Source organism: Zeus faber, assembly GCF_960531495.2.
Source record: "Zeus faber genome assembly, chromosome: 15".
NCBI lineage: Eukaryota > Metazoa > Chordata > Actinopteri > Zeiformes > Zeidae > Zeus > Zeus faber.
In genome coordinates, this window is record NC_137194.1 from 29,151,067 (window position 1) to 29,165,092 (window position 14,026).

The 14,026-nt window shown below is 43.7% G+C and overlaps 1 protein-coding gene across 1 annotated transcript; it reads left to right on the forward strand.

The window, feature by feature from the left end:
- Positions 1-3,695: 3,695 nt before the first annotated feature.
- tbc1d25 (TBC1 domain family, member 25) lies at positions 3,696-13,048 on the forward strand (the record flags this gene model as incomplete). The annotated part of the gene is made up of 7 exons (XM_080014661.1): positions 3,696-3,740; positions 4,738-4,847; positions 4,987-5,141; positions 5,714-5,910; positions 6,023-6,211; positions 9,416-9,691; positions 10,485-13,048. The coding sequence occupies 7 exons, from the start codon at positions 3,696-3,698 to the stop codon at positions 12,183-12,185; spliced, it is 2,673 nt and encodes an 890-aa protein (XP_079870787.1). The 3' UTR covers positions 12,186-13,048.
- Between the last annotated feature and the right edge of the window lie 978 nt (positions 13,049-14,026).

Here is a 14,026-nt window from a genome sequence, read left to right on the forward strand (position 1 = left end):
AATGTAATATTTATATAACATTATTTTCCTCACTAATACTAGATAGACTTCTACACACTCCTGTGCGGTAAGTGACACTGCAGGACTGTATACTGAAAAAAAATTAGAAATTGACGCTCCTGCTTTTCTCAAGCAATCAGGTGTGTGTGTGTGTGTGTGTGTGTGTGTGTATACAGTGGGGCAAAAAAGTATTTAGTCAGCCACCAATTGTGCAAGTTCTCCCACTTAAAAAGATGAGCGAGGGCCTGTAATTTTCATCATAGGTATACCTCAACTGTGAGAGACAAAATGAGAAAAAAAAATCCAGAGAATCACTGTCTGATTTTTACAGAATTTATTTGCAAATTATGGTGGAAAATAAGTATTTGGTCAATAACAAAAGTTCATCAATACTTTGTTATGTACCCTTTGTTTGCAATGACAGAGGTCAAATGTTTTCTGTAAGTCTTCACAAGGTTTTCACACACTGTTGCTGGTATTTTGGCCCATTCCTCCATGCAGATCTCCTCTAGAGCAGTGATGTTTTGGGGCTGTCGCTGGGCAACACAGACTTTCAACTCCCTCCAAAGATTTTCTATGGGGTTGAGATCTGGAGACTGGCTAGGCCACTCCAGGACCTTGAAATGCTTCTTACGAAGCCACTCCTTCGTTGCCCGGGCGGTGTGTTTGGGATCATTGTCATGCTGAAAGACCCAGCTACGTTTCATCTTCAATGCCCTTGCTGATGGAAGGAGGTTTTCACTCAAAATCTCACGATACATGGCCCCATTCATTCTTTCCTTTACACGGATTAGTCGTCCTGGTCCCTTTGCAGAAAAACAGCCACAAAGCATGATGTTTCCACCCCCATGCTTCACAGTAGATATGGTGTTCTTTGGATGCAACTCAGCTTTCTTTGTCCTCCAAACACGACAAGTTGAGTTTTTACCAAAAAGTTATATTTTGGTTTCATCTGACCATATGACATTCTCCCAATCCTCTTCTGGATCATCCAAATGCTCTCTAGCAAACTTCAGACAGGCCTGGACATGTACTGGCTTAAGCAGGGGGACACGTCTGGCACTGCAGGATTTGAGTCCCTGGCGGCGTAGTGTGTTACTGATGGTAGCCTTTGTTACTTTGGTCCCAGCTCTCTGCAGGTCATTCACTAGGTCCCCCCGTGTGGTTCTGGGATGTTTGCTCACCGTTCTTGTGATCATTTTGACCCCACGGGGTGAGGTCTTGCGTGGAGCCCCAGATCGTGGGAGATTATCAGTGGTCTTGTATGTCTTCCATTTTCTAATAATTGCTCCCACAGTTGATTTCTTCACAACAAGCTGCTTACCTATTGCAGATTCAGTCTTCCAGCCTGGTGCAGGTCTACAATTTTGTTTCTGGTGTCCTTTGACAGCTCTTTGGTCTGGGCCATAGTGGAGTTTGGAGTGTGACTGTTTGAGGTTGTGGACAGGTGTCTATTATACTGATAACGAGTTCAAACAGGTGCCATTAATACAGGTAACGAGTGGAGGACAGAGGAGCCTCTTAAAGAAAAAGTTACAGGTCTGTGAAAGCCAGAAATCTTGCTTGTTTGTAGGTGACCAAATACTTATTTTACCGAGGAATTTACCAATTAATTCATTAAAAATCCTACAATGTGATTTCCTGGATTCTTTCCCCCCATTCTGTCTCTCATAGTTGAAGTGTACCTATGATGAAATTTACAGGCCTCATCTTTTTAAGTGGGAGAACTTGCACAATTGGTGGCTGACTAAATACTTTTTTGCCGCTGTGTGTGTGTGTGTGTGTGTGTGTGTGTGTGCACACACTACTCACTAAAAGTTAGGGATAATCAGCTTTTGGGTGAAATTTCAGGATGAACCTCAAATGCACTATAACCTTTACAGGTGAACTTAATTTGACCTTCTCTAAACTTTTGAATGCAACTGTTCAGTGTTTCAGTACTTTTTTGCACAACTTGCTGTTCTCTCACAAGGAGCTGAACGGCAAAATTCACAACAGGTGTTTGATCCATGGTACGACCAATACATTTCCTGGTTCAATTAGAATTGTTTTTTAAACAGTCCTCTTCATGATGCTGTTCACATTTTGACATCATGAGACCAAGACGACACCTAACAACTGATCAACAGTACCTCGCCATTGTGAGGCTTCAAACAGGATGTTGTCAGAGGGAAGTGGCCACTGAGCTTAGAGTGTCACAGAGTGTCATCAGCAGGTTCCAACAGAGATACAGAGAGACTGGAAGAGTCACAGAAAGGCATAGAAGTGGACGTGCTTTGGCCACATCCCACACTGATGACCGCTTCATTGTGAACAGTGCCCTGCGGAACCGAATGATGAATGGTACTCAACTCCAGGCACATTTAAGGGAGATGAGAGGCACCCAAGTGTCACGTCAGACCATTCGAAACCGTTTACATCAGCGTGGTCTGCGTGCTAGACCACCTGCAAGGGTACCTGACCACACTACCAGGCACAGGCATCATCGTCTTGCACGGGCCAGAGAGCATTTACGCTGGATGAGGGACCAGTGGGCCTCAGTGCTGTTCTCTGATGAAAGTCAATTCACGTTGAGCAGAAATTATGGCCGCTAACGATGTTGGAGACGTCAAGGAGCACGCTATGCATCAGCCACTTGTCACCAGACGAGCAGACGACCAGATGGGCAGGTGTGTCAATACAGAACTGCCCTACACTTTGTGAATGGTACAGTGACAAGCCCATACTACCTGAATAACATCATTAATCCAGTCATTGTGCCCCTGCATGAACAACACAGGCCTTATTTCATCTTCATGGACGACAATGCTCCAGCTCATCGAGGTGGCATCATTAGGGAACGGCTGCTGGAGACTGGGGCACCTCAAATGGAGTGGCCTGCACTTTCTCCAGACCTGAATCCCATAGAAAACCTATGGGATCAGCTGAGTCGCCATGTAGAGGATCGTCACTCTGTGCCCCAGAACCTCAATGACCTGAGGGCCGCCCTTCAAGAAGAGTGGGGTGCCATGCCTCAGCAGACAATAAGTCCACTTGTGAACAGCATGAGACGTCGTTGTCAAGCTGTAATTGATGCTCAAGGGCACATGACAAGTTATTGAGACATTGACATTTTTTGTTGTGGTATACCCACCACTGTTGTTGCCTTTTGTTTCAATAAATTGTTTGAGATGAGGAAATCACCATTGCATGCTTCTACATACTTACTTCTACTTTCATGATATATCACTGTAGCGTGAACTTTTTACATTTTCCATAAATTTCACCCAAAAGCCAAATATCCCTAACTTTTTGTGAGTGCATATATATATATATATATTACCTTTCACATGCAAAGTTGATTTTGCGATAGACACTTTAGAGGAATTGAGGTCTCACTTTCATAAACCTAGATTTGTGTATATAATTTTGCAAGAATAACTATAATATATTGTTCACCATAAAATCGTCTCTTCAACTGTCAGAAATCGCGGTCTCTGCCCACACTCCAGCTCAGTAGGTGGCGGTAATATACATTTGAGCTGGATGTCAACCGCCTTAGAAAACATAAAAAAGGGGCTCCTGCTCATCAGTACAGGGGATGGCCTGCCGCATCGGTCGGTGTTGTTGATCACGATGCCGCTTTAATTGAAAGGGTTTACGAACAGCCCCTGTTTTTCACTGCTCTAACCCCGAGCGGGGGGTCTCTTCTGGAAATGGCGGGCGAGGAGGAGAGGGAGGTGGTGCGGGTGAAAGTCAAGGTAAAAAAAAAAACCAAACAAAATCGAAAAGCGACTTCAAACGCTCTGGTCCGCTAACGGCAGCTAACCGGAGCCTGGATAACGTCATCTGGTGGCTAGCCCGCTAACCCGTTAGCCAGCTGGTAGCTAGTGATAAAAAGCTGCCAAACAAACCAATATCTCCCGGTGGGGTTGATAGTCCAAGGGCGAGGGTCGCGTTTAGTTGTGTTAACTGCATCTGCTCATTATTGACATTAGGTTATTTGTTTTGTCCCTCTGCAATTGGCAAAAACCACGATGCTGTCATTATTGTACGGCGGTGGCAGTCCCTCTTTAAACGGAATTATTTTTCACCCAGTGGTTACGGGACGTTTGTCCAGAACGGGTAGTTGTTTTGTGTGTGTGGTGTGTGTGTGGGGGCTTTTAGCCGCTTTAGAGCTGATGTCATGATGACAGGAGCTGTGTACATCCTGCTGGCAGCTCCTCCACTTCAGGTGGTTTATCTGACACTTGGACGAGGCGTTCATTTGCTCACCGTGACGATCAGACTGTTGTCTGCCTTTTTTTTTTTTTTTTTTTTTGCCGAGTAAACATTTAAATGGCTGCATTCAAATGATTGTTGTGACTCATGTTTGTTACTCATCTTAATATTTTGCTTATATTTGCTTTTTACTTTTTGTCTTTTATGCACCAACCCTATCATGTCCCTTTCCTTGTATGTGCAAATATACTTTGAAAAATATAATAATTTTGATTATGATGTCAGTGGCATTATGGTCCCTCCAATCAGTCAGTGATGACAGTTGTGAATTGAAATTATTAAAATAATCACTTTATACACTTTTGATGAACCACACAATTACGACAAACATGAAATATGAACTTATTGCAACGTTCTCGTTGCCGTTGTTATCTGGTTCCCATTTCTGAGCTGTGAGCACATTATTTGGAACTGATAACCAATACCAGTGTTAACGAAAAACAAGTCGATTTTTGATATTGCTTGTTTTTTTTCCAGAAATGTGATGGGGGGCTTCCGGCGGAGTTTCGCTCGTTTGCCGTGGATCCACAGATCACGTCCCTGGAGGTGCTGCAACACATACTCATTCGAGCTTTCGATTTGAACGGGTGAGTAAAGTGGAAAAGAAGAAAAACAGAAGTGTTGTACTGATGAACTAGTTGTAAAATCAGACCAAAGAGTGACGTTGCTGGGTATTGTAATATTATTAATACAATTTGTGTCCCCGTTTGTTTGTTTCCTATACAGGAAGCAACATTTTGGGATCAGTTATCTGGCTAGGGATCGGAGTGGAGTCGAAATCTATCTGTCTCTTTTGTCCGACTGGGATTTAGATGCTGCATTTGTCAGTGCAGCCAAGCCCTATTTGCAGCTGAAAATTGACATTAAACCTTCAGAAGACAGTAAGTGGCCCTGTCCTCAGTGGTCAAATTCTTCCTGTCAATACCTGCTTTGGCGCACAGAAGTTCCTTTTTATAAAAAAACCCATTTATTTTGTTTATCTGTGACCTTCGTCAGTTTTAACACTTTCTTTTACCAGCAGATACGACTTTGTATTCATGCTTGTCGACCTGCTGTACGCAATGAGGGGTTTCTATGCCCTAGCTTATGGTTGTAAGCTGATTTTGTATTTGATCCTTGGGGCATATTGCAAACATATCTATTTGTCAAATATGTGTTCATTTATATTTGTCAATATTAATTAAACATGATTAACTGTTGGAACAATGTCAAAGTCAGCAATCTAAGGAACACTATTTTTTGCTAAATTTCAAAAGATAAGTAGTAGAGTCCATTGAAATTGGTTAAAAACTACGGAACAGTAATATGTGTTATACTGTATGTGTGTATATTAATTGTGCTATAAACCCAAACATTATAACCACTAAATACAACTGAAATTTGACTTTTCTCACTATCCTTTCTTTATTTATTTTCTCTGTCATTATCATTATTTACTTTGATCTGACTGCAGGCCCTGTGCTTGAGGACTGGGACATAATAAGCCCCAAAGACGTGATTGGCTCTGAACAACTCCCCGGGGAGAAGCCTAGGCCCTTGGCGTCCATCACGCTTCCTTTCACCCAGTCCCTGTTGGCCCAGGTCACAGATGACTCCCCCCACCCAGTCAGCCATCTCTTCTACCAGCCACTGACGGCAGCATTGAGTCAGGTCTGCTCGATGGTGTTGGCTGCTTAACTCTTCTCTTTTGTTTCTTCCCAAAAAGAGCTGCCCCGGGCTCACAGTATCTTTTCTTGTGTTTTATTTTGTTTTCCATGTACAGATGGGCCGGACCCTGTCGAAAGTCCAGCAGGCATTAAGCTGGTCCTACGGGGAGGAGGTCAAGCCGTTCAAGCCCCCGCTAAGTGACGCCGAGTTCCACAGTTACCTCAACGGACAGGGGCAGTTGACACGACCTGAGGAACTGCGTCTGCGCATCTACCACGGTGGCGTGGAGCCATCACTGCGTAAGGTCAGACATCTGCAAGTCATACCCGTAATTGCGCCCAGAGACTACACGACTTTCTACATCCTGATGTCGCTGGGGTGTTCGCACTGCACAATGCGTCCCAGATCTGAGTGTTCACTTTACATGATTCTACACTAGCCACGGGAGACAGCTGCTGTTTCGAACAAACGCACACGAGACCCGACGAGACTTGGGTATTTTTTTTACTGTGATTTTTGCCGAAAGTAAAATAAAAAATAATCAATGGAGCTATATAATGAACAAAGGCCTGCTGTTGTAGTTGCGTGTCTGCCCATTTATATTGTGCCGTCAAAAAGGGAATTACATATAATGGTAGGGCCATTTAAAAGAGAGTGTACTTGCCACACGAGACAGTGAGGACACCGGTATTTTTTGGAACGTTTCATACAAGGAGGAAACAACGAAAATAAAACGCAGGAAAACCAGTACGGAAGTAAGGAACCGTTGTGTACGGCGCACTGCTGTCTGGAAGGGAAAAAAATGAACTCTGCTCCAATTCTCTGGTTTAGGTTCAGGTTTTTCATTTTCCATGAAACGAAGGAAACAAAATAAATTAAAATCTTTCACAATGACATTATATAATATATTGCTTTATTATAGTCAGTATCTATCCTATCTATCGATCAATCTATCGATCTATCTATCAGATTTGCACAGGAGATTTTGCACATTAAAGATCTTTCACGAAGAGGAATCCCAGACAAGTCTGTCATGTCTCCAAACTACCTTTTTGTCACGAAAACAAATGCCAGAAATGGTGCGATACCATGTGCAGGACAGGATTATTTATTTTTTATTATATTCTTTATCACTTTAGAAAACTCAATAAAAGCAGAATTTAAATAAGCAATATATTAAAAACCTAGAGAAGAAAAGCACCATGCACTCCCGTCTCTCCTAATGACTCCCCACCCCGTGTCTGCTCTCATTGGCTGTAGCTCGTTGCGTCACTCCCGAGTCGCGCCTGACACGACCAGATATTAAACCTGCTTGATATCTTGCCGGCGTCTGCTAGCAGTCAGATGGCGTTGTGAGCAGTTCACACGCTCGTCGCTCACGGGAGCACGCTATGATTTTTCCTCCGATCTAGAGCTTTACTCGGCTATCTCCAAAAACATGTCAGCAAGTGGAAAATCAGGCCAGAATCACATAGTCTGAACTTGTCATTGGAAGAACACAAAGTCACAACATGAGTGTGTGGTGGGGGTGGGGGGGGGGGGGGGGGAATCAAAAAAATGTTTTTTTACATGCAATACAAGAACACTTACACAATGAACATTACAAATAATCAATAATAAATCCAAAACAGCTCTGAGTGGGGAGGGCTCAGAGCTCCGCCCCCTCTCTTCCCTGCCGCTCCCACTCTTGGGAGTTTCAGAACATGGTAAACTGCACTCACACTGTTTCAATGCTTGTATTTTTCTAGGCAGATTAAAAAATAAATAAATAAAAAATCAGCTGTCATTAATGTCACTCGGCGATCGATGGATTCGATTGCTGATTGACGATTTAATCTTTAATCTGCCTAGTGTTAGGATGAATTTCACATGTGAGAAGCTAATAAAGGGTTTCTTGTATTTGGAAGGAAAATGGAAGTGGAAAAATGTATATGAGAGTTCACTAAGGATAAGTTCACTGTTTTTCAACCCAGGCATAAACAAAATGTAGTTTGCGTCATTTACAGCACAGCCTTAACGCTTTACTCTCGGGAAACTTACCACTCTGCCTCAGCTTCTCACTGTGCTTAAATGCAGTACAACATGGCCAACGATTAAGACTTAGAAAACATGTTCATTTCCATTTATCCTTATATGTTACAACCCCATTGGAACCCATTTATTTTATTGGGTTTTGCAGGGTTTTACAGACTCTTTGTGCTAAAAATTTGCTAAAGCTAGTGTAAGAGACTAGAAACAGGAAGGTGCACTGGTAGCTACTTGCAACGTACTTAAGCCAACTTATGCTTTGAAAAAACATTTCAAAAACATCTTCAAAAATAGGATGTGTGATGTAAGTTTCATATCATATAGCCACGACAATCAAATACAGGTACTCCTCACTTAACGACCGAGTTCCATTCCTACGACCAGGTCGTTAAGCGAATTGGTCGATCAGCGAGGACCCACCCCCCTTAATGTTATTTCAGTCTTGGAGATTGCGAACGCTAATGTAGAGAATACAGACAGACTGGAACGAGACTGAGAAAGAGTGATGCATGATGAGATGCTTGATGCTGAGACGCCGCACTGCGTACAATACGCCGTGGTATTGTACGCAGCGTACAATACTGCGGCGTATTGTACGCTGCGTACAATACTGCGGCGTATTGTACGCTGCGTACAATACAGACTGGTCAGAGAGCTGGTCATAAGTCCGAATGGTCGTTAAACAGGTGGGTCGTTATGTGAGGAGTACCTGTATTATATTATTATACTGATGAAGATTCCCTCATCAGTTCCCTGTAGAGGCTGCTAGAGGAGACACACTTATCCCTTTTCTGGATGTGCAACAGATATCACCTCTGTTTGGAGCAAATTTGTTATTCACCACAACAGGGATTTCACATTTATCTGTGACTCACCAGTTCCCCTTGAATAATCAATATAATCAAATTGTTATTATATCAACATACAAATAATACATTCATCAAAATGTTGACAAGTCTTCTGACTTTTACAATATTTTTCCGAGTGCTTGTTGAAGTGCAGACCAAGTACAAGAATATAGAGTGCAGCATTTAGAGCTGAATGTAATGTTTTTAAGAGCAGTCACACCGTTGAACCTCTTCTGCAAGTCACTCTTCCACCTACTCCGTTTTCCATCTGTGTGCTTCTGCCAGGTTTGTTTTCTGTTTCAGTTGGTGGTTGTTGGGTATGTAGATGCACTTATGACGCAGTTTTCACAATGTTGTTCCAAAGAACACTGTCACGAAACAACAATACTGCGTGTGCTACAGTTACAGAGAAACCCCTGCATCTTGACATGAAGGCGTTTGTATGTATCTTCTTTAAAGAGTGTAATGATCATCTCAAGGTTCGGTATGATACAGTGTACACGGAACACAGTTTATGGTAGGATAGTCACAATATTTTTGACAAAGTTTGAATGGAAACTAATCATGACTAGAAGATTCCTAGTCTTTACCAACTTTCATAATATGCTGTTCATTGTTTTCTCCCCTTTCAGGTTGTTTGGCGATACCTCCTCAACGTTTACCCTGATGGTCTGACTGGCCAGGAGAGAATGGACTACATGAAAAGGAAGACAAGGGAGTATGACCAGCTGAAGGGGGAGTGGACAGCCCGGGTCAGCCGCGAGGACCTGGATTTTATACGCGGCAACGTCCTGAAAGATGTCCTGCGGACGGACCGCGCCCACTCCTACTATGCGGGCTCAGAGGATAGCCCTCACCTCACCGCCCTCACTGACCTGCTCACCACATTCGCGATTACACACCCAGAGGTGCGTGAAGGGTTGTCAACTATCCCTCATCATCTTGAATTGACCGCGCGAATCACTAGTGGATTACGGGTAATTTTCTGTAACGGATTTGTTTTTGTTTTTCAAAAAACTGCTTTGATATATTCCTATAGACATCATTTTCTGTATGATTTAAGAGCCCATATACTGATAAATGTGCTACCCATTTTACCCCCATTTGCTAATTAGTTAACCAGTGATCTAGTTTTATTTTATTTTTATTTTTTTTTTTGAGGAATCAACCGCTTTTCTCTTCCTGTCTGGCTGCACATGTAGAGATACAATACAAAAACAATTGTAAGCAAGATTAAGAGAGCCTAATCTAGGAGGAAAAAAAAAAAGCCTGATCATTATTGGTTATCAGTCAAATCAAGCAAAGGAAAAACATGGTTACCAAAATGATAATTAACTACTTTTCTTCCATTCCATTTATTTGGTAGCCAGCGCTTGACCACTGACCTAAAGTGCTTGGTCTGATTGGTCCGATCCAGCTAAAATCAGTATTGGGGAATATCACGGATGCAAAAATAAGATGTCTAACATTCCATATATATATATATATATATATATATATATATATATATATATATATATATATATATATATATATATATATATATATATATATATATATATATATATATATATATATTTTTTTTTTAACAGAAAATGCATTGCCTCAAAATAACAGTTTTAAGTCTTCTCTAAGGGTTTATGAAATATACAGTTTGCTTTATTTATACGACACAAATGTTTTTAAACTCATATTTTGCAGATATCGTACTGTCAGGGCATGAGTGACATTGCCTCCCCGATACTTGCGGTCATGGACAACGAGGCCCACGCATTCATTTGCTTTTGTGGCATAATGAAACGCCTGGAGGGCAACTTCCGGCCAGACGGGCAGCTCATGTCCATCAAGTTTCAACACCTCAAGCTGCTCCTGCAGTACTCTGATCCAGAATTCTACTCCTACCTGGTGTCCCGGGGCGCTGATGATCTGTTCTTCTGTTACCGCTGGCTCCTGCTGGAGCTCAAGCGGGAGTTTGCCTTTGATGACGCCCTGAGAATGCTGGAAGTCACCTGGAGCTCTCTGCCTCCGGACCCCCCTGAAACGGAGGTGGAACTTTTGGGTCCGCCGCTGGAGGCAGTCGATGTGGTACCTTACGCAGAGAAAGCCCTCAGAGTGGACGGAGGTCTTGGAGGCGAGGACCAACAAAAGGAGAGGCAGCGCAGACGCCACATGCTGAGGCCTTCAAGAGAAGAGCCAGACAGGGGCGGGAGGCTCGGCCTTGAGGATAATGAAAGGCCCGGCACAGGGGCCCGAATGGACAGGAGGGCCAACTGCGGTATAGAGTTTAATACAATAGATGAGCCGCCTCCGCCCGCCTCTCCTTTTGAGAAGCAGTCCAGCTTTGGGGAGTTTAAATACTATAGCGCTCGCAACGAGGACAGCTTTGATATGGAGGACGCCGAAACACCGAGAGAAGCTTTGGAGCTGGCATATTCCAAGGCACCGAGCCTCCACAGCCGGCAGTCCACGGTTGACAGTGAGGAGGACCAGGGGGAGAGCGCCCCGCTCATCAAGAGCCTCGAGCTCGATGGGAAGACCAACCCCTCCTCCAACAAACGCCCAGTATCTTCAAGTCCGCTGTTTCCCAATGGCCTGGCAGCAAAAACTAGCTGCTCCCCATCGCCCACCTCCTCCACCTCACCCTCCAGCTGGGCTGGTGCCTCTCCGGATTCCCCCCCTCCGAAATACACATGTCCAGCCGTAACCGGTGGCCATGTCACCTCACCGGGGGCTGTTACAAGAGCAGCCACCTCTTCCGCATGCGCAACTGGGAAACCCTCTGCCCCTTCGCCATCCCACCCTCAGAGTCGCTCTTTGCTCTCCTCGCCCATTTTGTCTTTTGGCAGGGGCCCCTCGTTATCAGGCGGCAAGCCATTTTCCATCCACCTCCCCTCCCCAGGCAGCCAGTCCCCTGCTGCCGCAAACACGCCCATGTCCACCAAGTCTCAGGGTGCACACAGCTTCAAACCCTGCTCCCTGCCACCGCCCCAGGAGTTCGGCAAAGGAAACCCCTTCATGCTGTTTCTGTGCCTGTCCATTCTGTTGGAGCACCGTGACCACATCATCAAGAACAGCCTAGACTACAACGAGCTAGCCATGCACTTTGACCGCCTGGTCCGCCGCCACAACCTGGCTCGCGTGCTGCAGCGGGCCAAGGCGCTTTTCGCCGACTACCTGCAGAGCGAGGTGTGGGACTCGGAAGAAGGGGACGAGGCCAGCTCGGACTCCCCGACCACCGACATTGTTCCACCTCACTCCCCTGCTTCCCCGGCACCCATTGGTTCCAGGCCCGTTTTCAGCCCTTTAGCTCCCGCCTCCCCCACATTTCCTAATTCCACCTATAACCTTGCCACCACGATTCCATCGCCGACCAGCCGAGTGGCTCTTTCGCCATCGTCTTGACGGCTTCATGGGTTAGTGGCACAGGATCTGGAATAAATTGACATTTTGTGGCCTATTGGGAGTGTTTATCCAATTTTGATGGCCTTCCGTATATTTAATCGGACAATTACTAATGCTACTTTTCCTACTCTATATGTACTTCAGATAACTTATTTATTGAGTCATTAAGATTTTTTTTTTTTTTTATTATATATTTTTTTTATCTTAGTTTACCACAAAATAAATCTCCGGATTATCCTTAGAAGGAAAGCTAACAGGACTATTGTACAATTCTTGGATAATTAGAGAAAAAAACAATTCCACGTGGAGGAGTGAAAAGGCCTGCCATGTTTTCCTCCTGCCAGGCACTGAGCCAGTTTATTTAACTTACCAGTTCAGTGCCTCTAGGTGATGCTACTGAGCAAATCCAATTGACTCAAAGTACTGGGGAGGGCTTTTTATTTTTCCGAACCTGCAAGTTCCACCACTGCTCATGACAGTATGTTTCACCATCGTTCTTCTCTTGAGTTCTCGTTGTGCCCATTCTGTGCACTTAGCCTGTGTTGTCCTCTTAAAATGACTTTTTACAAGTTGGTTTTTTTTAGGTCCCCAAAGTGTCTTCACGAGACATACATGGCTGTCAGCAATATACTCTTCAATCGGAGTAGATTTACAACCAAACTACGTTGTTGATTTTGAGTAACGACAAAATGTACTTTTAAAATGTAGTCCTATTGTTTGTTCGTCATTGGTGTTTATATATTTGGCTGTATTGGCTCATCAGTTGACTGTAATTCTGAAATTGTAATTGCATCAAAGCAATATAGGAGTTCTGTAGAACACGTTTGTGTATATGCTGGTGCTGTATGTATTAATGGAGAGCTGCGGGGAAAAAAAAAACTAATTCTCCATACGGTAAGCACGGAAGATACTGGTAAAAGTGAGTGTACTTGGACTTATATCAATGGAGAGAATATAAACATTCAAATCTATACAATTTTAACTGCAATAGACCAGTGACAGTGTTGTTGGTTGGTGTCGGAAAGCACTGTCAGTATTTTAAAGCCAGTTTATCGGGATAATTTGGAAAAAGCAGGATGAGCAGGGTTGGGATCCATACGGAATCTGCAAATGGCCGAACCCCTGGCGGGGGGCGGCGGCATCTGTCTAAAACTGGTCTATACAACACAATGCCACTTTATTTCTCTGACCCCATTTGCGTTGCGCTTGCGATTTGAGAGAGTCTGTCCTGTCTAAAGCGTGGGTGTTATTTTGTGTCTAGAGGTGCAGAAATTCTGCTACGGGATATTGGATACCAGGCGGTGACAGGGTATCTATCGGAGAGAAAAACGTTCAACATGAAAAATGATGTCATCCTTAGCATGAATACGACTTGGTACATTGCTTGCTCTCACTCTGAATTTTCTCACGGAGGAATGGTGTACATGCCAAGTGCAGTGGAATCTTTACATGCATGAACCCTTTCAAAACTATACTTGATTTATGATTGATTTCCCATTGATTATGATTGTATCGTCTTTGCTGCTTATAGAAATATTACTTTTTGAATTGTGAGCTAGGACCTACAGTATGTCTAGCTGGTCGCTAGCTGCAGTGTGAAGATATTTGGAAGAAAAGGGTTGTGGGGGGGCGGCGGGGGTGGTATACTTCATTAGCGACAAGCTCAGGACATCATAAAAGCGAACTCCAATGTTTTGCTGCTAAATTATTTGCTGTGGCACCCCTTTCTGCAATAGTTTGATTCTAGAGTCACCAGCCTACATTTTTAAGTACAAATATGAAAAACTACTTACTTAAGTGACATGTGATTATCCAAGGTGGCACGCCCACTCACCATGAAA